At 50.6% G+C, this 25,931-nt stretch overlaps 15 protein-coding genes across 15 annotated transcripts; 6 read left to right on the top strand and 9 right to left on the bottom strand.

Annotated features, from left to right (window-relative positions):
* Positions 1 to 1,180: 1,180 nt before the first annotated feature.
* N7443_008428 (rhomboid family protein) lies at positions 1,181 to 2,315 on the top strand (the record flags this gene model as incomplete). Its single annotated transcript, XM_056888484.1, has 2 exons — positions 1,181 to 1,572; positions 1,628 to 2,315. The coding sequence occupies 2 exons, from the start codon at positions 1,181 to 1,183 to the stop codon at positions 2,313 to 2,315; spliced, it is 1,080 nt and encodes a 359-aa protein (XP_056737786.1).
* A 445-nt stretch (positions 2,316 to 2,760) lies between these two features.
* N7443_008427 (mitochondrial 54S ribosomal protein mL61) lies at positions 2,761 to 3,593 on the bottom strand (the record flags this gene model as incomplete). The annotated part of the gene is made up of 2 exons (XM_056888483.1): positions 2,761 to 3,342; positions 3,555 to 3,593. 2 exons carry the CDS (start codon positions 3,591 to 3,593, stop codon positions 2,761 to 2,763), a joined length of 621 nt encoding a protein of 206 aa, XP_056737785.1.
* A 508-nt stretch (positions 3,594 to 4,101) lies between these two features.
* N7443_008426 (leucine--tRNA ligase CDC60) lies at positions 4,102 to 7,666 on the top strand (the record flags this gene model as incomplete). Its single annotated transcript, XM_056888482.1, has 4 exons — positions 4,102 to 4,176; positions 4,252 to 6,758; positions 6,814 to 7,012; positions 7,061 to 7,666. The coding sequence occupies 4 exons, from the start codon at positions 4,102 to 4,104 to the stop codon at positions 7,664 to 7,666; spliced, it is 3,387 nt and encodes a 1,128-aa protein (XP_056737784.1).
* Positions 7,667 to 7,886: 220 nt separating this feature from the next.
* N7443_008425 (uncharacterized protein) lies at positions 7,887 to 9,576 on the bottom strand (the record flags this gene model as incomplete). Its single annotated transcript, XM_056888481.1, has 8 exons — positions 7,887 to 7,923; positions 7,988 to 8,200; positions 8,249 to 8,416; positions 8,498 to 8,577; positions 8,627 to 8,832; positions 8,906 to 9,308; positions 9,360 to 9,401; positions 9,451 to 9,576. 8 exons carry the CDS (start codon positions 9,574 to 9,576, stop codon positions 7,887 to 7,889), a joined length of 1,275 nt encoding a protein of 424 aa, XP_056737783.1.
* A 445-nt stretch (positions 9,577 to 10,021) lies between these two features.
* Positions 10,022 to 12,028, bottom strand: N7443_008424 (uncharacterized protein; the record flags this gene model as incomplete). The annotated part of the gene is made up of 2 exons (XM_056888480.1): positions 10,022 to 11,502; positions 11,560 to 12,028. 2 exons carry the CDS (start codon positions 12,026 to 12,028, stop codon positions 10,022 to 10,024), a joined length of 1,950 nt encoding a protein of 649 aa, XP_056737782.1.
* Positions 12,029 to 12,336: 308 nt separating this feature from the next.
* On the bottom strand, positions 12,337 to 13,254 carry N7443_008423 (telomere maintenance SDE2 family protein; the record flags this gene model as incomplete). Its single annotated transcript, XM_056888479.1, has 1 exon — positions 12,337 to 13,254. One exon carries the CDS (start codon positions 13,252 to 13,254, stop codon positions 12,337 to 12,339), a length of 918 nt encoding a protein of 305 aa, XP_056737781.1.
* A 122-nt stretch (positions 13,255 to 13,376) lies between these two features.
* On the top strand, positions 13,377 to 14,237 carry N7443_008422 (40S ribosomal protein eS10; the record flags this gene model as incomplete). The annotated part of the gene is made up of 4 exons (XM_056888478.1): positions 13,377 to 13,561; positions 13,616 to 13,665; positions 13,759 to 13,829; positions 13,893 to 14,237. 4 exons carry the CDS (start codon positions 13,377 to 13,379, stop codon positions 14,235 to 14,237), a joined length of 651 nt encoding a protein of 216 aa, XP_056737780.1.
* Positions 14,238 to 14,548: 311 nt separating this feature from the next.
* Positions 14,549 to 15,460, bottom strand: N7443_008421 (uncharacterized protein; the record flags this gene model as incomplete). The annotated part of the gene is made up of 1 exon (XM_056888477.1): positions 14,549 to 15,460. One exon carries the CDS (start codon positions 15,458 to 15,460, stop codon positions 14,549 to 14,551), a length of 912 nt encoding a protein of 303 aa, XP_056737779.1.
* A 76-nt stretch (positions 15,461 to 15,536) lies between these two features.
* On the bottom strand, positions 15,537 to 16,097 carry N7443_008420 (uncharacterized protein; the record flags this gene model as incomplete). The annotated part of the gene is made up of 1 exon (XM_056888476.1): positions 15,537 to 16,097. The coding sequence occupies one exon, from the start codon at positions 16,095 to 16,097 to the stop codon at positions 15,537 to 15,539; it is 561 nt and encodes a 186-aa protein (XP_056737778.1).
* Positions 16,098 to 16,364: 267 nt separating this feature from the next.
* N7443_008419 (TauD/TfdA dioxygenase family protein) lies at positions 16,365 to 17,660 on the bottom strand (the record flags this gene model as incomplete). The annotated part of the gene is made up of 4 exons (XM_056888475.1): positions 16,365 to 16,678; positions 16,737 to 17,077; positions 17,138 to 17,507; positions 17,576 to 17,660. The coding sequence occupies 4 exons, from the start codon at positions 17,658 to 17,660 to the stop codon at positions 16,365 to 16,367; spliced, it is 1,110 nt and encodes a 369-aa protein (XP_056737777.1).
* A 545-nt stretch (positions 17,661 to 18,205) lies between these two features.
* N7443_008418 (uncharacterized protein) lies at positions 18,206 to 20,102 on the top strand (the record flags this gene model as incomplete). The annotated part of the gene is made up of 8 exons (XM_056888474.1): positions 18,206 to 18,338; positions 18,388 to 18,467; positions 18,527 to 19,005; positions 19,065 to 19,235; positions 19,287 to 19,508; positions 19,560 to 19,665; positions 19,720 to 19,845; positions 19,896 to 20,102. The coding sequence occupies 8 exons, from the start codon at positions 18,206 to 18,208 to the stop codon at positions 20,100 to 20,102; spliced, it is 1,524 nt and encodes a 507-aa protein (XP_056737776.1).
* Positions 20,103 to 20,879: 777 nt separating this feature from the next.
* On the top strand, positions 20,880 to 21,247 carry N7443_008417 (dihydrodipicolinate synthase family protein; the record flags this gene model as incomplete). Its single annotated transcript, XM_056888473.1, has 2 exons — positions 20,880 to 20,900; positions 20,960 to 21,247. The coding sequence occupies 2 exons, from the start codon at positions 20,880 to 20,882 to the stop codon at positions 21,245 to 21,247; spliced, it is 309 nt and encodes a 102-aa protein (XP_056737775.1).
* Positions 21,248 to 23,251: 2,004 nt separating this feature from the next.
* N7443_008416 (fungal specific transcription factor domain-containing protein) lies at positions 23,252 to 24,286 on the top strand (the record flags this gene model as incomplete). The annotated part of the gene is made up of 2 exons (XM_056888472.1): positions 23,252 to 23,975; positions 24,027 to 24,286. The coding sequence occupies 2 exons, from the start codon at positions 23,252 to 23,254 to the stop codon at positions 24,284 to 24,286; spliced, it is 984 nt and encodes a 327-aa protein (XP_056737774.1).
* A 38-nt stretch (positions 24,287 to 24,324) lies between these two features.
* On the bottom strand, positions 24,325 to 24,834 carry N7443_008415 (TauD/TfdA dioxygenase family protein; the record flags this gene model as incomplete). Its single annotated transcript, XM_056888471.1, has 1 exon — positions 24,325 to 24,834. The coding sequence occupies one exon, from the start codon at positions 24,832 to 24,834 to the stop codon at positions 24,325 to 24,327; it is 510 nt and encodes a 169-aa protein (XP_056737773.1).
* A 456-nt stretch (positions 24,835 to 25,290) lies between these two features.
* On the bottom strand, positions 25,291 to 25,744 carry N7443_008414 (uncharacterized protein; the record flags this gene model as incomplete). The annotated part of the gene is made up of 3 exons (XM_056888470.1): positions 25,291 to 25,416; positions 25,474 to 25,634; positions 25,693 to 25,744. The coding sequence occupies 3 exons, from the start codon at positions 25,742 to 25,744 to the stop codon at positions 25,291 to 25,293; spliced, it is 339 nt and encodes a 112-aa protein (XP_056737772.1).
* Positions 25,745 to 25,931: the final 187 nt, after the last annotated feature.

Raw genomic sequence — 25,931 nt, 5'->3', positions numbered from 1 at the left:
ACGAGTCGGGGATGGGGTCCGGCAAAAGTCAGGGGTGGCTAAAGTGTTGAATAGGGTTTGGGGAGATAAAATCTCAGGGTCGAAATTCCGGGGTGATGGGCAAGGGAGAAAGAGGGTGGAGGCAGATTGCAGGTTGAAGGTTGAAGGTTGAAGGTTGCAGGTTGCAGGTTGCAGGTTGCAGGTTGAAGGTTGGAGAAGAGTTGGAGCCGGGAAGGGAAGCTAAGGCAAAGCCGGGGATCCAGGGTCGAGAGCCAGATCGATCGTGGAACACGAAACAGAGAAGTTCGAGATCGCGAAAGTGACACTCAAGCTTAAGCGCACCAGCCACTTAGAGAAGTGGGCTCCAAATCTTGAACTGCAGAGCAAATCCTCCTTGTGGCGCCCCAGGCCTTCCGTGCGACTCGCTTGTGGATCGGCGGACTCGGCACTAAGGACTGACGCCTAGGGGCTAAGAACTAGGCACGAAACAGTCAAGACTCGGGACTACAGACTACAGACTACGGACTACGGACTACGGACTACGGACTGCGGTCTACGGTCTACAGACTGAGGACTACGGACCACCAACGAAGCTGCCGTCCACAGCGGACTTCGAACGGGGGATATTCGGGCTTTCAGAGCGTGTCCAGGTCTGCTGCATGCGAACCGATGCTCTGCAGTAAAAAAGTGGAGCGGGGCCACTCCGTTTGGCTCCAACATTCCTACTTTCCTATTACCCTACTTTCCTGCTTTCCTACTTTCCTACTTATTGATCTCCAGGGTTAGAACACTCCCCCCTCCCTGATTGTACATAGCTCGTATAGACTTTACTCGCGTCACTCGTCCCCTTTCGTGCTAAATAAACAGGGGGAAAAAAGAGTCCCGGATTGGGCATCCTAAGCACGTATCGGATGAATCCCCCTAACTACAGCTCAAGAATGTCACCCCGATATGAATTTAAAGCCCATCAGTACTATGCGTATCCAGATGCGTCAGTCCTGAACTATTCTTTGGGCTCCACAAATGCATTGTCAAATCGTGGTATAGTCTCGCATCTCGCACGGGTGTAGCATCCCGGCTCAGCCCTGTGTCGTTGTCCGCCTTTCCAAGCCCGAGCTCGGCCCCCCGAATAACCCTTGGAATACCTCACCCCTCGACAACCCGGTCCGACAAGCCTGCGGTCTCGCGCCCGCGAGACAAAATGCCGCTCCGAGTCAATATCCCTCCGGCTACGCGTATCTGTCTCATCAGCTTGCTCGCCCTCTCCTTCCTTTATAACGTTGCGAGATGGCGACAACTTGACACCTCCGCCGGCAGCGTCCAGGCCACCCCGGTCATTCCCTACCTTACACTCGTTCCCTCCTTCTTCTACTACTACCCGTGGACTCTCGTCACGGCCACTTTTGTCGAGCAGAATATCTTCACCGTGGTTTTGAACGTGGCGACGGTCTTCTATGGTGCGAAGTATCTCGAGCGCGCGTGGGGTTCCCGCGAGGTCAGCAAGTTTATTGCCGCCGTCATCGTGATCCCCAATGCCGTGATTATTCCAATCTATCTCATCTGGAGTGCTGTCGCTGGCTCCCCCAGCATAGGGTAAGGTTCTTCTGCAATTGATTAGTCTCTCAGAGCTGACCGTTTCACGTCGCAGCCTCACCCAGATCTGCGGCGGTGTGGCCATCCAGGCCTCCTTCCTCGTCGCTTTCAAGCAACTCGTCCCCGAGCACACAGTCACTGTCTTCAAGGGCCTGGTCAAGATGCGTGTGAAACATTTCCCGGCTCTGTTTCTGCTCCTCAATACCCTCAGTGGCATCCTGATCGGAACAGATACCGCTGCCGTCTTGGCTTGGCTTGGCCTCCTGACCAGCTGGACCTACCTTCGATTCCACAAGCAGCAGCCTGACCTCACCGGAACTTCGATGAATGGCCTCGGAATCAAGGGCGACGCCAGTGAGACCTTTGCGTTTGCCTGCCTATTCCCCGACGTGATGCAGCCGCCGATCGCCTTCGTCGCCGATCAGGTTTATGCACTCTTCGTGGCCGTTAGGATCCTGAGACCGTTCTCCGAGGATGATATCGCCTCCGGAAACCAGCAGGTGCTAGCCCGAGGCGAAGCTGGTCTCCCAACTCTCCTCAGCCAGCGCGGCGGAGGCTCGCGAGGTGCCGGCAAACGCGAAGAGGCTGAAAGGAGACGTGCCCTGGCCCTTAAGGCCTTGGACCAGCGCCTTCAAGCGGCATCTGTGGGAGGCCCACAAGCCGGGCCGTCAGCTCAACCGCCGTCAGCACCTGTTGGCCAGAGCATGCTGGGAGAAACCAGCTACAACCCGGACAATGCATAGACCATGCATAAAATAAACAGGAGTTGTCGGTGTTTCTGGTATTTACCAAGGCTTTGGACATATTAGCATGCATAACAGGACTTTCAGCTTGACGAGCCTGCATTGATGCTCTCGTCTTTCTTTCTTGTGTATATTGCCTATCCATATTTTGTTTGGATCTCTCTTCGAATGGCCCATTTCAGCCCATGTGTGATGTCTCTCAGTCACTTTTCTGTTCCCGTTCAGCATGTATTCTTCTACGCTCGAATTTCTTCCTAGCTCTATACCAATCGTCGAGAATTGCAATCGAAGTCTCTTCAAAGTCCACTGCATCTTTTCAAATGCTCTAATATAATATCCCACAAAAATACATGGTCGTAAGGAAAACGAAAAACCAAGATGCTATATGCTACAGGTGGCTCCTTTCACCGAGGAGCCAGAGAATGGACCGACACACCAGTCCTCTTTAAGCCGTCTTAAGCTTCTCAACCTCACCACGCGCCTCGGCAAGCATCCGCTCCTGATCCTTCTTCGCCTGCCGCATGGCCTTTATACGCTCACGATCTCCAACAGCCTTCTCCGAAATAGCCTTCAACTTCTTTGCCTCCTCCTGATCCGCCTCGGAAGCAGGAACATCCTCAGCACCAGTAGACGCCTGCACCCGACTCCAGATCTCCTCCCAAGTCAAGTTCTTCAAGTCCACCACGGCAGTCTTCTCGCTGGCCTCCGGGGCCGGCGCGTGCTTGTCGGTCACCTGGGTCTTGCCCGCGACGGCACTCGCTGTGCTGCTCACTCGCTCGGCGAAGTAGATCGTCAATGCGGCCGGTCCGGCTTGGTCTTCTGTTTGTTGTACTGTCATTCGGACGCCTGGGTTGTGGTACTTCAGGCGCGGGAGGCAATTGCGCCAGAAGTGGCGGGCGCCTTGGTGGCCGCCATAGATCTTTTGCGCGTATGTGAGGTGTAGGCGGGTGACGGCTGGGAATTCTTTGCTGGCGGTAGCTAGGGTTGGGAAGATGGCGGCGCCGGTGCCGGCTCGGACTTCGAGCATCTATGGATACTGAGTTAGTGTACGTGGTCGATTGAAGTTTGGTGTGTCTGGGCCGGGGGTCGGTTCAATGTCCGGGCTTGAAGGGTTGGGAGGCATCAATGGGGAGATATGGGGGAAATTACCCTCTGAAAAGAACAAACACGTAAGATTAGCCAGATTGGTTCTCAAATGGGGCGAGCACCTGCAACTGAGGGCAAGAGAGGACAACTTACAGTCTTCAGCTTCCGCATCCGCTTGAAAAGGTTCACCATGATGGCAGGTGTCGCACAGGGGCTGGCCCTGATACGAGGTATGTGGAGGGAGTTGGAGATTTGTTCGAAGATTAAACAGTCAAAATACTGCTCAATGGCCTCACGGAGAGCTTGCGATGTGGTTTTGATGATCCGGGGAAATTTGTTGCGGAAACTCTTGCGCTGCGAAGTCTCCCGTGATATCGCTCACGTGACGCCTGATAGTGTCCAACACATTTGGTAGGTTTCGAATCGCAAGATGAAGGGTCTTGTGTAGGATTTATTTAATTTCGATGATAATTGCTTTTCTCTTAATCAAATACATAGCTCAAACTATGATACTCGATACTTAGAGACTGCAATCTCTCAATATGATAAAGCACGTGCCGTAAATTACAACCTATGAATACAGGCAAATTACAATACTGACTCACAATTCCATTTGACGGTTTTATGTCCACCCCGCGATCTTTTGTTCTATGCCCCTCGGGACTCTTGCAATCAGGGTATAACTTTTGCAGAGAACATCATGGCAGCTGCCGCCGCCGCGTCTGCTGCGCTCGATCCGAGCAACGGCACGAAAAACACCTTGAAGTTGGAAAATGTTCATCTGCCCCTCCCCCTCCATCGTTCTCCCGATTTTTTTTGGTTGCCCGTTGCTAACTGAATTTACTTCCAGACCGAGAAGCGTGACTCTTTGGTCGCAATTGAGAAGAAATACCAGGCACAATGGAAGAAGGACAAGGTCTTCGAGGTCGACGCTCCCTCCTTCGACGAGGTGCCCCAGGGCTCCATGTCCGCCGCCGAGCTGCGTGAGAAGCACCCCAAGTTCTTCGGTACTATGGCCTACCCCTACATGAACGGTACTCTCCACGCCGGTCACAGTTTCACTGCCAGTAAGGTTGAGTTCATGACCGGTTTTGCCCGCATGGAGGGCAAGCGTGCCCTCTTCCCCCTCGGTTTCCACTGCACCGGTATGCCCATTAAGGCCTGTGCCGATAAGTTGCGCGACGAAGTGAAGTGGTTCGGTCAGAACTTTGAGGGCTACAATGAGGAAGAGGAGGCTGCCACTCCCGCGGCGCCTACCCAGGAGTCCAAGCCGGAGGTCAAGGAGCAGGCTGAGAAGTTCTCTGGAAAGAAGAGCAAGGCCGCTGCTAAGACCGTCAAGATGAAGTACCAGTTCCAGATCATGCTGGCTATCGGTGTCCCCCTCGAGGATATTCACAAGTTTGCTGATGCCAATCACTGGCTCCACCACTTCCCTCCCCTCGCCATCCGTGATCTCGACAGCATGGGTGCTCGCGTCGACTGGCGTAGACAGTTCGTCACCACTGACGCCAACCCTTACTACGATGCCTTCGTTCGCTGGCAGATGAACCGCCTCCACGAGCTGGGCAAGATTATGTACGGTAGTCGTTACACCATCTACTCGCCTAAGGACGGCCAGCCCTGCATGGACCACGACCGCACTGAGGGTGAGGGTGTTGGACCCCAGGAGTACACTGCTCTTAAGCTTCAGGTCAAGGAGTGGTCTCCCAAGCTGGCTGAGGCCATCAAGGGTAAGATCGAGGACGATGCCAAGGTTTACTTTGTTCCCGCTACTCTGCGTCCCGAGACCATGTACGGTCAGACCAACTGTTTCGTTGGTCCCAAGATCAAATACGGTCTGTTCAAGCTGAAGGAGAAGGAGTACATCATTGTCACCAAGCGCGCGGCTTGGAACATGGCTTTCCAGGGCCACTTCTTCGACAACGATAACTTCCCCAAAACCCAGGACCAGCTTCCTATGGTCTATGAGGCTCCTGGCTCTGACTTCGTTGGTACTCTTATCAACGCTCCCCTCTCTTTCCACACCGAGGGTGTCTACATTCTGCCCATGGAGAGTGTCTCCGCTGCCAAGGGTACTGGTGTCGTGACTTCTGTCCCCTCGGACAGCCCCGACGACTATGCTACTCTGATGGATCTGCAGAAGAAGGCCGACTTCTACGGCATCAAGAAAGAGTGGGCCGAGAAGGAGATCCACCCTCTGATCGAGACCCCCACCTACGGCAACTTGACTGCTCCTACTCTGGTCAAGCAGCTGAAGATCAACTCTCCCAAGGATGTTACCCAGCTTGCGCAGGCCAAGGACCTTGCCTACATGGAGGGCTTCTACAAGGGCACCATGCTGGTTGGCGAGTTCAAGGGCGAGTCTGTCAGCGAGGCTAAGGACAAGGTTCGCAAGTCTCTTTACGACAGCGGCGATGCCTTCCCCTTCGCCGACCCCATGGGCAAGGTTGTTAGCCGCAGTGGAGATGACTGCGTTGTCGCCTACCTCGGCCAGTGGTTCTTGAACTACGGTGAGAACGATGCCAAGTGGCAGGCTGATACCCTGAACCACGTTGTCAGCGATCTCAACACCTACTCGCCTGAGGCCCAGAACGGTTTCGAGAAGAACCTGTCCTGGCTCAACCGCTGGGCTTGTGCCCGTACTTACGGTCTTGGATCTCAGCTTCCCTGGGACAAGCAGTTCCTGGTTGAGTCTCTGTCTGACAGCACTGTCTACATGGCCTACTACACCATTGCCCACCTTCTGCACGGTGACCGCTACGGAAAGACTGTCGGTTCCCTGAACGTGACTGCTGAGCAGATGACCGATGAAGTCTGGGACTACATCTTCTGCCGTCGGGAGATCAGCGATGAGCTGGTTTCCAAGTCCGGTATTAACAAGGAGGCTCTGCAGAAGATGCGCCGCGAATTTGAGTACTGGTACCCCCTGGATGTCCGTGTCTCCGGCAAGGACCTGATCCAGAACCACTTGACCTTCTTCCTGTACATCCACGTCGCTCTCTTCCCCAAGGAGTACTGGCCCCGTGGTATCCGTGCTAACGGCCACTTGCTGCTGAACGGAGAGAAGATGAGTAAGAGTACTGGTAACTTCCTTACTTTGAAGGACTCCGTCGACAAGTTCGGTGCCGATGCTACCCGTATCGCTTTCGCCGATGCCGGTGACAGCATTGAGGATGCCAACTTCGAGGAGTCTGTTGCCAATAGCAACATTCTGCGTTTGTTCACCCTTAAGGATTGGATTGAGGAGATCTCCAAGGATGAGACTCTCCGCACCGGCCCTGCTGATGCCTTCGCCGACAAGCTCTTTGACAACGAGCTCAACGCTCTGGTCCGCGAGACCCAGAAGCACTATCGCGAGTAAGTTCTTAATTATTGAAACTTATCTTGAAGTTGTTCGCTAACCCAGTTTTAGTACTGATTTCAAGCTTGCCTTGAAGTCTGGTCTCTATGACTTTACAAGTGCCCGTGACAGCTACCGTGAGATGGCCACCGCCGCCGGTGTCGGTATGCACAAGGACGTTATCCAGCGCTACATTGAGCTGCAGGCCCTCATGCTTGCCCCTATCGCTCCTCACTGGGCCGAATACGTCTGGCTTGAGGTTCTCAAGAAGGTAAGCCTCGTATCCTCCACCATTGAAAACACATCTAACATCCGCCAGTCCTCGTCCATCCACCACGCCAAGTTCCCCACTGTGCCTGAGTCCTCGCCCGAGTTGACCGCTGCTCAGCAGTACGTCCGCGGCACTTCCTCAAGCATTCTCTCCTCGGAGGCCATGTTCGTCAAGCGTCTGTCCAAGGGCAAGACCGTGAACTTCAACCCGCGCGATCCCAAGAAGCTCACCATCTACGCTGCCAAGAAGTTCCCCGCCTGGCAGGAGAAGTACATCGACCTCGTCCGTGAGGCCTTCGACGGCCTCAACCTTTCCTTTAATGACAAGGAGCTCAACGGCAAGGTCGGCAAGCTCGGTGAGATGAAGAAGGCCATGCCCTTTGTTCAGACTCTCAAGCGCCGTCTGGTGCAGGCCCGCGAGGACCCCACGACTGTCTTCGAGCGCAAGCTGCCCTTCGATGAGTTCGCTGTTCTCGCTGAGATGGTTGATGGTCTGAAGCGCACGGCTGGATACAAGGAGATTGAGCTCGTTGCTCTTGATGAGGGTGGTAAGTCTGGTGAGGTTGTTGGTACTGGTGAGAAGCGGGAGGGTCTCTCGGCTGAGAATGCTGTCCCTGGAAACCCTACCTTCCAGTTCTCCAACGTTGCTGCTTAGACTTGGTCATTCTTGGGCGTAAATGATCTTTCTTTTGTTAAAGAGTCATGTTTGATGAGCTTATGCTGAAAAATAAATAAATGCATTTCATGGTTCTAGTATTCTGGCATCGAAGTTGAGCGTAGCCCTTTATCTAAATGTCCTTGGAGCGAAGACTATCAAGCTTGAAACAACCATCTTGGAGATATCTTCGTCCGAGGTCTGCTCGTGATCGGCAAATTCAAGATCCAGTCGCGGGCTTCAGAACACTCAACAGTCTGCAAGGAGCATTATAAGATTAGCATTTGTCGACAAAATGAGTGAAAACTCGCAAGAAATAACAGTACTAGCCTTCTGAGTCCTTCCTTCAACGCACTCTCATCCTGCGAAAACACCAACCTAAACCAGCCAGCATCCTTCCCATGCTCCTCACCAGGATGCAGAAAGACACCAGCATCAAGAAATCTCTCCGCCAGGGCAAACTCCTGTTCTCGGATAAAGTCACCATCGGGCAGGAAAGGCGATAGATCGACGTAGATGAAGAATCCGGCATTTCTGAAAACCTTAAGCGAACATCCTGGTTAGTGGTGTATATTGACTTACCCTCCCTTGACGTAGTTGATCCCAGCCCGGTCCAGTGTGGACGTGGCCATTTTGTAGCTCGCCGCTAGGCTTTCCCTTGTTTTGGCAGTGAACCTTTCGACGAAGGGTTGGTCTTCTAGAATGGCTATTCCGATTGTAACGGCTGCCTGGGATGGGCTGTGGAACCGCCTGCACTGGAGTTAGCTTACTTGCGCGTGTAGAGAAGTAATATTGCCTGGCTCATAGATCAGGATCAGAGACAAAACATACGAACACATCTTGCATGCTAAACGCAGTTGCTCGTTCTGAGTTACCAAGAATCCAAGGCGAAGGCCACCAGAGGCAAAGTCCTTGTCGAATTAGTGTCATCGGAATGATTTGGGAACGATGTCTTCCTACCTTGCTGAAGCCATACAGAACATGCACAAGGTTAGGGTCTATGAGATTTTTCAAGTCTAATGAAAGAATCGAGGTAAACGGAACAGCTTCGGGATCACCGGTCTCAAAGACACAGGATGCATAAACCTCATCACTGATCAGGTGAAGCTTATGCCGATCACAGAATCGGGCGATATGCTTCAACGTCTTGACCGGATAGCAGCGACCTGGTTTGAACTCGAGATGAGCGCCTAATCATACCATAGCTCCAACAAGTCTTCAAAAGGGTGAAAAACTTACCAACAGGATTATGAGGATTCACAAGCAGAACTGCCCGAATAATCACTCCTCGCTCTTTGGCATCCGCCAAAGCCTGCTCATACTTCTCTACAATATCAGGCATAAACGCCACTTCCGTGTCAGTGTCGGCATATACAATTTCAACGCCTGCTTCAATACCGTAGTCTAGCTCGAAGCGACCGTATACTGGCCTGTTGACGAGTATGCCTTCGCCTGGTGCTGCGAGGTTGAAACCTAGCATGCTACCCATTGAAGTTGGGCAATCGGCGACGAAGACATCTTCTGGTTTGATTGATGTATGCGAATTCAGAGCTTTACTCATGTGAGCGGCTGCGACACCAGGGAGACGGGCGTTGAGGACTGTAGTTGAGCGGTAGCTTATGGAGTCCAGTGTAAAAACAACCTAAGATATGTTATAGTTCCATCACGGAGTTCGAGACCAGCTTGTCAATACCTTCTCATTGATGAACTTGACAATTTCTGCTCTCATCGGTCTCTGAAGCTTTCTTTAGTGTTGAGATTGCCTGATGGCGGTAGGTACATACATTCTCCGCAAATCCAAAGGAGATGAGTCCCTTTGGATTCGTCTCGGGGTCATAGTCTGGCGTAGGCGCAAAGCGCCAGGGGCGACCAAGCTGCTCGATGTTTTTGAGCGCACGCGATGATAGCATGTTGGCGTAAGACTTTGCGGCGTGTCTAAGTCAGACAATACTTGATCAAGAAGCGGTGACGATACCGAGATCAACCAAGTACTTTCCTTATCTGATCTTCGATTTTAAATCGAGAGATCAAGAAGAAAGACGCTCCGGAGATACCACCAGCTAGTTTCAAAAACGTCAAGAGGCCTTTTACGTACTGGGAGCAATAGAGCGTTGAGGTTGGAAGAGTGTAAGACGCAAGGTACCTGAACCTGTTTTGGGGGCGGTTCCCCACAGCGGCCGAGACGACGATGCCATCTGGACACAAGCTGACGAATATCACAACGTAAGCCATGAGAGAATATTCAGGTAATGGAGATTGATGTATAGATACAAAAGTTGTCTGCAAATGGAAACGCCACGCTATGCCACATAGTATACACTTCTTACACGTCCATCAAGCTAGATCCCAACGAGCTTAACTATACCGGTAACGCAGACGCGGCCTCTTGCGCTTATCTGCCTTCTTCTTCTCTGCAATGAAATTCCAACATTCAATCGGTGGTCGAGATCCAATGTGTTTCCCCTCGGGAGTAAACACCTCAATCTGGGGATATGAGGGGGACTCGGTCTCCGAATTGCGCTTAGCGCGCACTTGCACACTGACTTCCACCCAGCCGCAGCCTTCAATCAGGATGTCGGCTGACATCACTCGGTACGGGAGCGGAGGGATGGGAATCTTCTTGTCTTTGACAGCCTTTGCGACTGAGTCGGGGAGGTTGGAAGCGGTGATATCCCATTCGAGATCGAATTTCCCTGCCGAAGCAATAGAGCTACCGGTGCCTTCTTTCATGAGAATCTTTCCTGAGTAAGGTCGTTGTTCGTTTTGCATTTCAATCGCCTTGTCAGTCTTTGTAATGTGGCTCTCGATGGGCACGAAACAAGCGGCCAAAACAGTGTCCTCGGGATTAACGGGTGTAATGCGCACGAGACCACCACCAAGAAGAAGAGACTGGCCAGGTTTGATGGTACAGCGCTCTGGCTTGACTCTCTTGACCATGATAAGATCACGTTTATGGTCGTCACGGACAAAGTCCTCAAGCTGACCACGTTCCATTCCTGGTAGGTCGATCATTTCACCCTTTCCACGGCCGAATGGAATACGAATGGGCGAAACAGTTGTTCCTGGCAGCGAGGAAATGACCGGTAGCACTGGAAATGCATCTTCACGAGGTGCAGGAGGAAGGAGACTGTCAGGAGAAATGAGATCAAGGAAACCGGCCTGTCCGTGTTTCGAGACCTCATTCTCTTCTCGTTGTTGATGGATCCACTCAGCCATGTTCTCCATATTCCTTGAGTTCTTGGGGTAGCAGGCTTCGATGAAGCTACTCTTCCCCACATTAGCCTTGCCAACAACCCAAATTCCTCCACCGTGCTTGTATATTTCCTCCTTAACTTGCTTCGTCCACCAGCCACGACGCGCACTGATCATATGGACGTTACCCAGACGAACATCTTTCCCGGCTTTCCCCAATGACTCGCGGAGTATTGAGCGAACGTATTCCATCTTCGAGTCAACTTGATCCTTTGTCGCAGCCAGCAAGTCGGAGCGCGTGATGATAAAGTTGAGGGTGGCCAACTTTTTTCCCCCAATGTACTTTTCATTTGCGGCTCTTCGGTTTCGAGATCGTTGTTCCTGGAGCGATAGTGCCTGGTGTATGCGCGGGATCAAGGACATCGGGAAATCTGCAGCATCGACAATATGATAGACACAGTTGTCTTTGTATGGCGACTCGTTCAGGAACTCTCGGATGGCAAGGATCGTCGGTTTGGGCGCGGAGACTGCCTTGTTGTGGTGAATCAAATCATGACATCGATCACAAACCTGGTTGATTTGCTTTTGCGACTCAGTCGAAGGGATCGGGGAAGATTGGAACCACTCGTCTGGTAAAGCTCCACCTAGTTCGATGAGTCAGTCATCATGAACCGGACGCGATGTTTCTGCTGTCGGCTTACCTTGGATAGGCTTGGGAACCGTAGACTCTCCGGTAAGATACGCAGAATCCTGAACTGAACTATCTTGGGTACTTGAGACGGCCACATCCTCCGAGTCTGTAATTTGCTGCTCTGTGTCGTCTTTCTTGGACGGCTTTCGTCTCTGCTTGCGACTCTTGCCGTAATAGCCTGGCTCGTCCGATTCGATCGTCTGGGAGAATGCACCGCATCCCGGACAGCAAACAGGGAGAATATCGACTAGGTTCTGGATAGATGCTTCGGATTGTAGGCAACGAGTGGTCGAAAAAGCACGGTGGGGAGTAGTGGTCTGTTGCCCGACATTAATGGAGTTGATCGAAGACAACTTCCTCGTAAAACAGAATCGTAGATAGAGAGTAGGTGTTAAGGGTCGAGAATATGCTCGAGATGGCAATCTTAACACGTCAAGCCTCAGGGCTCGCGCAATCGCGCCCCGAGAAGAAAGCGACATGGTTGACGTGCAAGTTTGCGGAGTTCGCGCGGAGCTTTTTTCTGCTGGAGCCGCTTATCGATAGCGCTAATTTTCCGCAACAATGACCCGCTTTGTTCTACGTGGTTCTACAAACTTGTTCTCTGAAAACTTTGGATATTGTAAGGGAAAGATCCTGATATTAGGCCTTGAGAAACAAGGTGTGAAAATATCGATATTGATACAATGATGCTAGAACCCAGATACGCTTGAACCCCATGAAGCATGAATAAACGCCATCATAAACCGTAGACCAAAAGCCTTTATTTTGAGGATCTTGAAGGTCAAGCTTACGCGCACGCCTTGCCCTTGCCCTTGCCTGTGGATTCCTCCTCTCCTTCATCAGAGTCACTCATGAACTCATCATCATCGTCGAATCCGATAAAGCGGCGAGGTGCAGCTTTTTGTACGGGTGCAGAGGGACCAGCAACAGCTGAAGATAAAGTGTTCTCTTCGTCATCCTCGTCTTCATCGGAGGTAGACGATTCCGCGTGTTCGCTGCCTTCGCTGGCACTAGTGCTGGACCCGCCCAGGACCGCGTCGCGAAGGCTATCAGTCCATGAGTCGTCCTTCATAGCGGCCATGACGGCTTCGTGGAGCTTCTCAGTCATTTCCTCCTTGTCCTCCATCCACTGGCCATCGACCTTTTGCTTTCCGCCACCGTTCTTCAACTCCTCCTGGCGCTTTTCTGCCATATCAACGACAGCTTGCCACCGGCGACGGCGCTCTTCCTTGTCCTTCTTGTCCATTTCAGGTTTGACTGCGAGGTACTCCGCGAGAGCCTTTGCCTCGTTGACAGTGCGCAGCCGACGGCCATCGAGGTTGCGACTCGAGCTGTTGTTATCACCCTGGTTGCGCTTGCGCTTGCTAGACATGCGGCCACCAGCGGCACGCAGCTGCGATCCGAAACCACCCTTACCGCCGCATAGGGGAACGGAAAGGCGGAGAGGCAGAAGTGTCGAGCTACCGGAGTCACCATCACGGGCGGTCAAGAGTGATTGCAAAGTATCAGCAGATGAGGTTATCTGCCTGTTGTCGGTAGTAGTAAGGATAAGAGACTGGAGGGAGAGCGAGGATGGAAGGTAGGATGCGACCTTCTCGGTCAGGTTGGAGATGCTGGATGTCGAAGGCAAGGCGAAAGAGAGGGTGGGTGGCAGCGACAGTCCAGGAAAGGATGACAGAAGAACGTTGACGTTAGACGACGCCATCTTGAATGATGTTTTGTGAATGATCTTCCGTTTAAAAAGCTGTGGATAAGCCGGGACAACTTGACGGTCGCGAAGATAAGATGGCGACACTGGCGATTGAATACCACGTGACCATAAGATTAATGACTCAGCATACTAAGTCACCTGACTGTCATGAGCAGGGCGTTAGGGCTCACACCCTAGCGAAGACCCCGAAAGGGAACGCACTTTTCTCGCGCCGCAGCTCCACTCTCTATTCTTTAAATCACCCATCTTTCCTGACGTTGTCAAAGCGATTCCACGAATTGCGCCAGGAACTCGCGACAATGTATGTTTGCAGCCCTATACCCTTTCTTTTGAATTCTCACTAACAATATCCCAGGCTTATCCCTAAGGACGACCGCAAGAAGATCCACGAGTACCTCTTCCGTGGTATGTAGCGACTGCCCTCGCCGGCTTCCTAGCCTACCCAGCGTCATTGCGCATGAGCGACTTCGAACAAATTGACTGACTATGGATCTTCAGAGGGTGTGCTCGTGGCCAAGAAGGACTTCAACCTTCCCAAGCACGGTGACATTGACACCAAGAACCTCTACGTAAGATGCGCCTCGACATCGTCGGCTTCCCGAACATTTTCGCTAATACGCCTTCTCCTTTAGGTCATCAAGGCTCTTCAGTCTCTTGACTCCCGCGGTTTCGTCAAGACCCGCTTCTCGTGGCAGTACTACTACTACACCCTCACCCCCGAGGGTCTGGACTACCTCCGCGAGTGGCTCCACCTCCCCGCTGAGGTTGTCCCCGCCACCCACATCAAGCAGCAGCGTTCCCACGCTCCCCCCCGCGGCATGATGGGCGGTGAGGAGCGCGGCGAGCGCCGTCCCCGCGTTCCCCGCGAGGGTGGCTACCGCCGCCGCGAGGAGGGTGGCAAGGAGGGCGGTGCCCCCGGCGAGTTCGCTCCCTCTTTCCGTGGTGGCTTCGGCCGTGGCCGTGGTGCTCCCCAGTAAAGGAGAGATCTTGGTGTCCTGTCATCCACTGCTCGGTCATCCTAGGGACTGATGTTGTCGGATTCGGTGCGCGGTAGGTCCCAAGAAATTGGGTTCTGAAAGGCATTGTTATCTGGCCCATCTTACACGGCCCCTTGTTTCTGAGGCTTGGGGATACGGAAAACAAAAAAGTTAAATGAGATCACTGGCTTAATGATGTAGCTAGACTCAATGGCAAACTCATGACCTCAGTGCTTTACGCTTCACCGTAGACCACCTGCAAGATCGTATTGTTTATTCATGTGCACTTGGCGCCATCCGATAGCTTCGATCTATGTGAATCTCTTCCGATCATATCGCACGACGGCTTGCAGGATCACCGATGCTCCAGTGGCGCAATCATTTGCTGAGCAGAATTCCTCAGGATGATGGCTCAACCCATCCTTACATGGAACAAAGATCATGCTCGTGGGAACTCTCTTCGAGGTAAATACGCTGTCATGACCAGCACCACTCATGATGGGACGGACCAGTGACTTTGTATCTGCCACCGGAGCATCCGCAACAACGGCATGGGCTGAGTCTTGGACACAACTGATACAATCCTCGTGGAATTTCACGGCAGGTGAGTCAAAATCAAGTGTCCACTCAACACGGCACGGCTTCCCAATACCAGCGCCTTCTTCAGCTGCAATGGCGTCAAAGTCCTTGCGCAACTCTTTCTCTACCTCGGCCACCAGCTCGGTTTCTGGACCACGGATGTCCAAGCTAAAGCTCACTGTGCCGGGAACGGTATTGACACTGCCAGGCTTCGCCTCGATAATACCCACACTGGCAAGGCATCCTCGAGATTTGGCTACTTCTCGGGCTCTGACCATCATGCAGGAAAATGCATACAGTGCATCTGCGCGGTGTTCGAAGGCAGTCGTCCCCGTATGGGTATCCCTTCCGATCACATTCAATCGATACCAACGATAAGCCTGGACTGCTGTGACCACACCAACTCGCTGACCGGCCGATACAAGATGCGGGCCTTGTTCAATATGTAGCTCGAAGTGCGCCGCCATTGGTGTTGCCTTATATGAGCATGGAACACTGCCCAAGTAGTCGATCTTCTGTAGGGCACTCTTCATTGTCTCCGGGGCGGAAGCCGCTGTGGGCAAGGATGCAACTGTCGGCACCTCCTTGAGGTCGTGGGCTTTGGCTAGCGGGATGCACTCTGCCCAAACGCCTGAAGCGATCATGCTAACCGGAAATCGAGCCCCCTCCTCACTGAGATAGTGTTAGCGGATTGCTTCTGAGCATGAATGCCCTTCATTCTTACTTAGTCCAGTTGACAACCCCAACACCTCCCTCTGTTTCAAGACCCATTTCATCCATTCGCTTGAGAGCCTCAACGCCGGACAAGACACCCAGAATTCCATCATAGCGACCTCCTGTGGGTTGAGTGTCGAGGTGACTTCCGATGAAAGTGGCCGGAACATCTGTCCGCTTGCCAGGACGCACGGCGAAAATATTGCCCATCTCGTCGACGGTGATCTGACATTTCAGATCTTTCATGGTTTGAATGAACCAATCTCGAACGCTCTTGTCTTCCTCGGATAGAGCAAGACGCTGCATACCAGTATCCGTCGATCCATCCCCCCATCGAATACCATATCCCCATTGACACGAGTGGTGAAGGTCTTTAGCCAATCGCTCTTTGTTAACCCGCAGTGCTGATACGTCGGCTTCAGATAACTCGGTGGTCAACATGGCGTGATAATGTGACGTCGAGAAAGGCTTGATAAGAGGCTTGCGGAAAGTTGGGTTTGGTACAAGGTGCGACAGTCTAGAAGTTGGCCTTGCTAAGGTCGCTCGCAGTGAATTCATCCCTGCCATGGTGGAACGTGGATAGTTTTTTTATAAAGGGATTACTCCAAATATGAGCTCGGTATTGTAATTGATAAGAGAGCGGGGAATGCAGCGGACTTTCTCCGCCCTTGACAGCGTTGCCGATATACATATGGAGTACAGTCCCCGCATTGGAGTAGGTGGAGTAATCCCAGTTTCTCCATTTCTGTGCTCAGACCTCATCCTCTACAGAACCATTTAGCCATGTACATATTTCCCGACAACCATGAGACCTCTTGTCGTTCCACCCCTTAGTCAACACAAGTTCAACTGTACCCGAGCCTCATCCCTCGAGCATTCCCCGTCATCCTTTTCAATCTTGGCCGGGATTGGTTTGTTTGCCAGAGGAGTTAACCTAAAACCGTGTCTACGATCTCCAACGGGGTAATCAAGAGTCTGCGAGTGATTGGTGACTCGCTGATCCCATACAAGCACGGTACCAGCTTCATAACGGATCCGACAAGAGAAATCTTGTCGTTTGGCGATGTGATCGAAAAGGAACCTGAGGATGCAGTCCGACTCCTCCTGGTCAAAGCCGACGATTTTCTTCGTGTAAACTGGGTTAACATCTAACAAGTCATTGTTAGAGCCGATAAACGTGTGAGAGAATGCCCGAGAAATACTTACAAAGGGCTTTCTGCTTCGTAACAGGATGAACAAGTACAACGGGGTGTTCAGCCCGAAGCACTCCGCGCCGCATCACGGCTTGTTGACCGTGCTTGAGCTCTTGACTGACACCGTCATTATTTGTGTGGATGGCTGTCAGGCCTTCAAGGCGCTTTCGAAAGCGAGGCGAGAGACTGCTGTATGCCCTAACGCTTGAACTCACAAGAGTGTCTCCGCCAGCGGTAGTTGGGGACTCGAGCATAGCAATGAAAGTGGTTCCAGGGGGTTGCTGCTCGGGACTCTGGTCTGTGTGCCATTGAACTGGGCTACGACCGGCCCAAGATTGGCGGACTCGGAGATCACTTGGAACAGTGTTAGTTACGTTGGACTTGTAGCGTTCGCGAAGGATTAACTATCCTTACTCTTTGTGATCGTAGATAATCATGTGCTCTTCAGATCCCGCAGCAGGATGAGGGGCCCAACCGTGAATGTGCAGAGGACCAAAATGGCTGACAAGTTTCTTCTGTGCCTCAAAGCCAATATTCACAAAATCTTGATCGCGGAATACCAAAGCACCTCTCTGCGCAGCAAGAAGGGCGATTTCATCCAAACCGGCGCTGTCGAGTTGAGAGAGCTGAACTCCATGAACCTCAGTTCCCACATGAGGGGATAGGTCCCAGACCTTGGTCGCGTTTTTCAAAAGATTGGGCAACTTTGGATCAGCGCGGTGACCAGGATCGAAATGCTCGAAAGCACCAATGTCCTCTACCTTCTCGAGAGGATCATAGAACGCTGTTCAATTAAAGTTTAGCCTTCGCCCCACGATTCTCATAAAAAGATTTCATCATATCTGGACTGACGCATGTAATCAGGATACAGAGGGTCGCCATTCTCCTTCTTCTCTCGTGTGATTGTGCCCGGGGTGATGACTGTAGTGCTCGACATTCTGTCGCTGACTCAAATAATCGCCGTTTGGCCTAATTTGATGGTCCAGCTCAGTCTATAAAGCTTATATAACCCTGTAGAAGAATAACTAGAATAATGAATCTAGGTGCCGGTATTTCGCATTCTACGACTCGAGTATCAATCACACTGATAGAGTTGGCCGCTCGGCAGCTCGGCGAAGCTCCGATAAACCCTATACATTCCTTATCAGCGCTATCCTTTCATAGCGGCCAAAGGATAGAGACCAATAGAGTCACATTTAAATCAGGTTATTCTTGTTTGCTATAGCTGCAGTGAACTTTGATGATTCATGCCCGATAGGACAAGCCCCAAGCACTTGTACACAGTATCAGATCCAACCCACCACCTACTTTTTATCTTCTGGGAGATATCATGCTCTAGGCTTGGAGAGATAACCAAGAGAATTCTCAGAGTCTCTTTAACCTCCATTTCCCTCGCGATAGATAAATTCAGAGTCGAGGTAAAGATTAATTTCTGATAGATATCTCACTATGGAATCGGCCAATTCTTCGTCACCATCTTCGATGACTGACACGGAGAAGAAAGGCGACGCAGTGGCTACCGTGACCGATGAGAACTCAGCAGCGGAGTACCAACGCTTTCTTCACCTTGAGAATGTGTTTAGCGGGGCTTCAAGGAAGAAACTTCTGAGGAAATGTAAGACTTGTGCAACGATGGAATGCCCCATTGCTCACTTTGAACTCAGTGGACTTACGCCTACTTCCAACACTGAGTTTTCTCTACTTGATGTGCTCGCTCGATAAGTCCAATGCAGGGAATGCCAAGGTAAGCTCAAGTTTTACCGTTTAGAATGTATTCCAAAAACTAAAAACTTTCATCTATAGCTATTCGGCCTCCTAGAGGACCTTGGCATGAGTGGTACCCAGTATAACCTGGCCCTTATGTACTTCTTTTTCACCTACGGACTCGCCGAGCCCGTATCCAATATCATGCTTCGAAGAGTTGGTCCTAAGATATGGTTTCCTTTCATTGTATGTGCATGGGGACTTATCACAACTCTCACCTCGCAAGCAAGCTCTTATGCTGGCTTCATTGTCATCCGTCTGATGCTAGGAATTACCGAGGCTGGTCTCTACCCAGGAGCCTACTTCATTCTCTCCATGTGGTATACACCGAAGGAGATCGGCACGCGCATGGCCATTTTCTACGGTGCGAACACCACCGCAGGTGCCTTTGGCGGTGTCATTGCCTACGGTGTCGGGTCTCTTGATGGAAATCTTGGCTGGAGAGCCTGGAGGTGGCTCTTCCTCATTGAAGGATGCATCACCATCTTTGCCGGGCTTTTGTGCCTGTTTTGCTTGCCGTGAGAGCTCTAAATCCTCATTACTTTCATCAGAAAGCAGACTAATTGGACATTGGCAGCGCGTTCCCTCATCAATATCAAGCAGACAAAAGTACCAAATGGCTTACTGACGAGGAACTTGAATACGCTTCTCTCCGTGTCAAGTATGCCAATGGCCCGGTGTCATCCACTTATACCTTCCGCTGGAGTGATGTGATCTCGGCTGCAAAGGATCGGAAAACCTATTTCATGTCAGTCAAATCTGGAATTTAATTGACCGCTTATAGCTAATTTTCCTCCAGGATGATGCTTTTTTGGTGGGGTGGTTCCGTGCCTACGTACTCCCTGTCTTACACTTTGCCCACTATGGTCGCAAACTTGGGATATACTGCGGTAAAAGCGCAAGCCCTAACCACGCCTCCATACATATTTGCCACATGCGTTTGCGTTGCCGTTGGATACATCAGCGATCAAAAGCAGCAACGTTATCTATGCATTATGAGCGCCTATACCCTAGGTCTGGTGTAAGTTAATCTTTACCAAGATAGAGGATCACGCTAATTGAGATAATTTAGTGGTATCATCATTTTGTGGATCACAGTTCACTACCCTTCTCTCCCCGGCGTGAGCTACTTTGCAATCTTCTTGGCTGCGGCTGGATACGCGGCGCAAGCTCCTATTGTAAGTTCACTTGTGAACTCTAAGTTTGAAATCTCGACTGACCATTGAATGCAGGTTGGCGCATGGACAAGTTCAAACATCACAAATCCGTCCAAACGAGCCGCTGCTATTGGTCTTCTGATGCTCTTCGGCAGTGTCGGCGGTGGCAGTATTGGGTCGAACATTTATATTTCTAGCGAGGTCAGTTGGTCTAGAAATCAAATATCGCGAATTTGGCTAACACCTCGTAGGCGCCTACTTATCCTCTTGGATTTGGCTTCTCAGTTGGCGCAACTGTGGTTGGAGCTATGATCCCCGCTACAGCACACTGGTATTTGATGCGCAAGGAAAACAAGCGACGGGATGGATTGGATGTTGCTGAAATTGAGAGAACATACACCACCGAGGAGCTAGGAGAGATGGGAGAGAACAGTCCGTTGTTCCGATTTGTGCTATAACATTTATTCTAGATGACAAATTGCTTAAACATTTGAAAACATCGTTACCACATACTTATTCCAAAAAGGCTTTTCTGCATATGTAAAAGAGGAAATTTTAGGGACTGAAAGTCAGGATATCAATGGTTCAGTTTTGATATGTATCAAAGATTTACATCCCACCCTCCAAAAGATTGTTAATTCTAGATCACATAATTTAAATCTAGCATGAAACAAAGCCCCACAATGCAAATGTAGGGTCGATGAGAACTGATTGAGGGTACTATACCCACATAGATAACGGCATCTTGTGGAATGTCACTATCGATTCGATAAGCTGCGCGCGCCAAGCAGGTCTGCCGCACTCAAGATCTCGCCCAAGCTTCCTATCTTTGCTTCACCTTTATCGGCTGTATCCAGATATCTTGATTAGAAAAAGCCTTAATTTCAATGTCAAAAAGGGGTGAAGAGGAGAGAACAGATTAAACATTATCCTTGGCCGAAGACTTCCTAACAGATACTTTGTCACGCACCCTTGAACATCAGCCACCAAACATGCGGCCACTACCTACGGGAATCTATACGCCTTTGCCGTGTTTCTTCGGCGATAATGAGGATATTGGTGAGACTGAAATGATATGAATGGAATTATAAGGTAGCTGATGTGATGTAAAGATATCGAGGCTTTCCAAAGACATGTGAAATGTATGGGCATAGAGGCCAATAGAGCTGTGCCAATCATTAACGAGGTTGAAAGTTATTGCGAATGCCGGAACCATACCAGTAGTGTCTGGGTCTATGGGCGAGGCTATTCATTTGGTGATAATCATTCTTCCAGAACAATAAGTCTTCAATACTAATGGATTATTTAATTCCAGAACCGCGAAGAGAAGAAGACCCTTATACGATTTGCTCGTGTCGCTCTAGATGAGGTGAATCTGCAGGACATTCCAATTGTCGCAGGTGCGGGAGGAGCTAGTACCCGCGAGTCTATTCAACTTTGCAAAGATGCTGCAGAAGCTGGCGCAGATTATGTGATGATTATACCGCCAGGGTACTATGCCGGAGCCCTTTTAGCGGATACCACCTCGATCAAGAAGTTTTTCGTGGATATCGCAGAGGCATCACCTTTGCCAGTGTCTGTATTACACCGGTCTTCAGAATGACAGGCTTCTGACACCTTGTAGCATCATATACAACTTTCCCGCCGTGTCAGGAGGAATTGACATGGATAGCGATCTAATTGTGCAGATCATCAAGTCTTCCGGCAACGTTTGCGGCGTAAAATTGACGTTCGTTTTCATTCTTCACTTCACTTCAATTTGGCTAACGCAGCCCTGCAGATGCGCCAATGTGGGCAAGTTGACTCGAATCATGGCTCAAGTTTCGAGACCAGGATTCCAAAGCGCTTTCCCTCGGTCGTCAGCATCCCCCTTTCGGGCCATCGATGGTTTTATTGACTTCTTGCTACCATCCATCTCCGTTGGATCAGCGGGCGCAATCAGTGGCTTGCCAAACATAGCACCGGTAAGCGTCTGTAATGATTTGGATACAATAGGCGAATAGCTGACGAACAGTCAGAGATCCTGCGTGAGACTGTGGGATCTGTGCCAAGACAGCGAGTCCAGCAAAGAAGCAACTGAGTTACAGAACTTGATTGCTCTTGCCGATGGAGTGGCATTAAAGATTGGCGTGAGTGAACTTCTGAGACAATTTGATAGTTCCCGATTTTTATGCTGAGATTACTGTAGATTGCGGGGATGAAGAAGTTGTTGCATCGTCACTTTGGGTATGGAGATAGACCTCGGCTGCCACTGTTGCCAATGGACGACAATGTGGCGGACGCAGCTCTATCGAGTCCGCATCTGAAAGCATTGTTGGATTTAGAGGCCACACTCTGAAGGGAATAAGCAGTAATAAAGTCAAAATCTCCGCGGTCCAAAGTCTGAGCCTGCCAAAGTGTGGAAATCTGCCCCCGCTTGACTCGGATAAGCAGGCGTCTGTGCTGGAGATAAGAACCCATTGTTTTCAATCTTCTTTCTTTCCCTTCAATTTTTTCCTAGCTTGATGTTATAATGGAATGTTCTGCCTCTGTTCCGGTCCCGAACGGTCGTTTGTACAAGTCTCGAAAATGTCGACCTTGCGACGCTTGTCGCAGACGTAAAGTCACCTGTGACATGCCCAATGGGCCGCCATGCCATCGATGTATCGGCAAAGGTCAACAATGTCTGTTTGAAGAGGGCCCAGGACCGCGAAAGAGGGCTAGACTGTATGAACAAAACGAAATACTTGAGACTTGTGAACATCCTGACGGTTGGCTGCGCATTTCAACCGAGGGCCGACCGAGCAATGGGCAAAGTGATGAAGCATTATCGCCAGAAAAAGACCTTCTGGGTGCTATTCTGGAGTTGGAACCAAGAAGCCCACAGACAAGCCGCTCATCTCTCAGCCAAGATGGCATGGCGAGGCTCGACTTGCGAAGCAGCATCTCATCCAGTTCGGGAAGATCCCCACCAAGTCAAAATCGACCAGCATCCAGTGACTCGCCTTATCAAGTCGATTCCCTTGAATCTATTCCAGGGGCATTCAGTTTCTATATTGGACCAACCGGAGTTTCTGATATCCATATTCTAAGCCACCAACCGTACAACGACCAGAATGTCTCAATACCAAAAGTGAATGGCTTGAAATATCGAATCATGGACAAATCAGGTCAGAAACAGAGGAAAACAGTCGATTTCTCCCCCCCTACTGTTTTTGGTATCACCGACCATTCTCTTCTAGAGAAAGCCGAGCCGAAACTTGATCCGCAACTTACGGATAATGCATGGCCTCGCCTTTGGGCTATGATGAATCCTACTGAAGCGTGGCATCTCATCAAGCTGTATTCGCGTTATGTCGACCCATACTTTCCGATTCTATCCAGTCATCAAATCCCATCATCATCAACCGAATTGAGCAAAATGCCCTTGGCATTATTGTCGGCAATCTGCGCCACTTCACTTCAATTCGTCATGTATGACGATAGTCTCTACACCTTGCTTTTAAACCCTCCCTCTAGTGAACAATTATATCGTCTTTGCTGGCTTTGCGTATCGCAGGAACTTCACGCACCTTCTCTTGCAACACTTCAAGCCTGTCTCCTCCTTCAACAGCGACTTCCTACGAATATGTATCTGTCCGATACCGCTTTTGCATGGTCACTCATGTCAACCTCACTGGCCGTTGCGCAAACCATCGGGCTTCACCGAGATGCAGGATCATGGACTTCTATTCCGCCCTGGGAGAAAAGGCTTCGGTGTCGACTCTGGTGGGGTCTCTATGCCATGGAGAAGTGGGTCGCCTTGGCACGAGGAATGCCCAGTCACTTGGGTGATGATGATTACGATGTATCTATGCTAAAGCAGGAAGATATGCACGACACCCTCTCAGACTCTCCGGATACACAGAGTCACATCTATCATTTGTCGACATTATCGACAATACTATCGGATATCCAGCGATCCTTCTATTCGGTGAAGGCGATCGGAAAGACATCCAATAACCTCCAATACTCCTTGGACCTAGCACGGCCAATGCGCGTGAGGCTTAAAGACTGGCGTGATAATTTGCCAAGTAATTTGAGACCAGCCTCTAATGTTGTTTCTGGAAAGGACCTCGATGGGAATGGATCACTTTATCTTTCATACATCGTCACGCATGTGGCTCTTCTTCGTGCCTTGCTAAGACCATTGGATCGGTGGCCGGCAATAATCAAGGTAAACGAAGAAGAGCCGGATGCGACCTACGAGGGCGCCAAAGCAGTAGTCAAAGGGGCGTTGTTATGTGTGAAAGAATTTGTTGAGTTTGTCGAAAAGCTCACGGGAGCTCAGTGGAATGGATTCTGGCATAGCTGTGAGTATTTCAATCCATTAGCCAGAGTTCCCGATTTAACGAAGTAATCAGGGAGTCGACCTAATTTCGCCATCGCTGGCTCCTTCATGGTGCACCTTCTACAAATCGTCTCACTCTCCAACCAGACCGAGGGTGAATCAAGGCCCGAGTTTTTAAAATATTCATTTGACCAAGAGCATACCGAACTTCAAGACTGGATTCGGAGATGGCGCTGGGCGACTCGTATTTCGGCAAATGGAGCAGCAGGGGCCAAAGGCTTGACAAATCTCGGATTCATCAAGGTAGAGATTCTAATGGGAAACGGAACATAACGTAGTATAATAAACAATAATGCAAATATTCGACAACACTAGCAGAGATTAAGCATCATCCTTCCTTCATCCTTCGCACAGTCCCCATCGTCCTCTTCAACCAAACTCGGAATCGGCACATTAGCCAAGGGAGTCAACCGGAAAGCATGTCTTCGAGATCCAGCTGAATAATCCAAAGTCTGCGAATGCTGCGTCACTCTCTGATCCCAGATCACCACCGTACCAGGCTCATATCGCACGCGGCAGCAGAAATCATGCCCGCGATTGATGTGGTCGAACAAGAACTTCAGCATGTAGTCTGACTCTTCCTCGTCCCAGCCAACAATGCTCTGGGTATAAGAAGAGTTGACAAACAGTGCCTTCTTTTTGGTGACGGGGTGTACCACTACGACTGGGTGGATGGTTCGAGTAATTGGGCGACGAAGGACGGAATCCGGGCCGTTGTCGCGGATCTCGCGCATGATCGGGTTCGCCGTGGTGTGGACGGCTCTGAGGCCCTCGAGTCGCTTCCGGAATGAAGGGGAAAGGCGTTCAAAGGCCCGGGTCATCTGCAGGAAGTCTTTCAGCTAACTGAAACTGACTTGTCTTCTTTGGTGAGACTCACGTTGGAAATGATCGTGTCACCCCCCACTCCTGGAGGGGACTCGAGCATGCAGAAGAATGTCGCCCCGGGAGGTTGAGACTCGGGAGACTATTTAAAGGCCTGTGAGCATTTTTTCTTACGAACCTTAGTATTGATTCTTACCTGATCGACATGGAACTGAATTGGGCTTTTTCTTGCCCAAGATTTGCGAATTCGCAGGTCACTATTTGGTGGGAAATCATGTGTTAAGATACAGAGCAGGAAAACAAAACCACAAAATTGGGAACTTACTCCTTGGAATCATAGACGATGACGAACTCCTCAGGACCATTTTTAGGATGAGGCATCCATCCATGCTTATGAAGGGGGCCAAAATGACTAAAATATGTGAGATAGTCTTCATTAAATGAGCATAGTAAACTCACGAGGCAATCTTCTTCTGCTTCTCAAAGCCCAGGTCGGTAAAAGTTTGGTCCCTGAGTACTAGACATCCGCGTTCTGCCACCATAAGGGCCAGTTCATCTAGGCCTTGGGTTGAAAGCTCCGACTAAAATCATCTGCATTAGCTTTTTTGGGGTGGAATAGAAGGGACACACAGTCTCACAAGCTGAACGCCCTGAAGCTCTGTTCCACAATGAGGGCTCAATTCCACGACGTTAGTCGCTTTCTCCAAAAGATTCGGGAATGATGGATCGGCTCGATGGCCTGGGTCATCGTGCTCGAACGGCCCGACCATCTCGACCTTTTCGAGAGGGTCATAGAAGGCTATACTTTGTGTTATTCCATGAAACATTACTCTTCTGTTTTTCGACATTAGACTCACGCAGGTAGTCGGGATAGAGTGGCCCCTTCTCTTCGACTGTTTCGGACACCATCTTGGCGATGCAATAGGAAGCTCAGAGGACGTTCAATTTGATGACTTTAATTTCCAAAAGCACCTCAGACGCTATGGTTTTAAAACAGCAACCATGGCGCCAAATTCTGCCCATTCCTAGCCTCTGATGGATGGCCTCATACATTATCGTGCAAATGGCCGCCGATGGAACGCTTGCCCGCGCGGCC

The sequence above is a fragment of the Penicillium atrosanguineum genome (assembly GCF_028827265.1).
Source record: "Penicillium atrosanguineum strain IBT 20685 chromosome Unknown utg000007l_segment0_segment0, whole genome shotgun sequence".
Taxonomy (NCBI): domain Eukaryota; kingdom Fungi; phylum Ascomycota; class Eurotiomycetes; order Eurotiales; family Aspergillaceae; genus Penicillium; species Penicillium atrosanguineum.
This window is presented reverse-complemented; position numbering and strand designations above follow the sequence as displayed.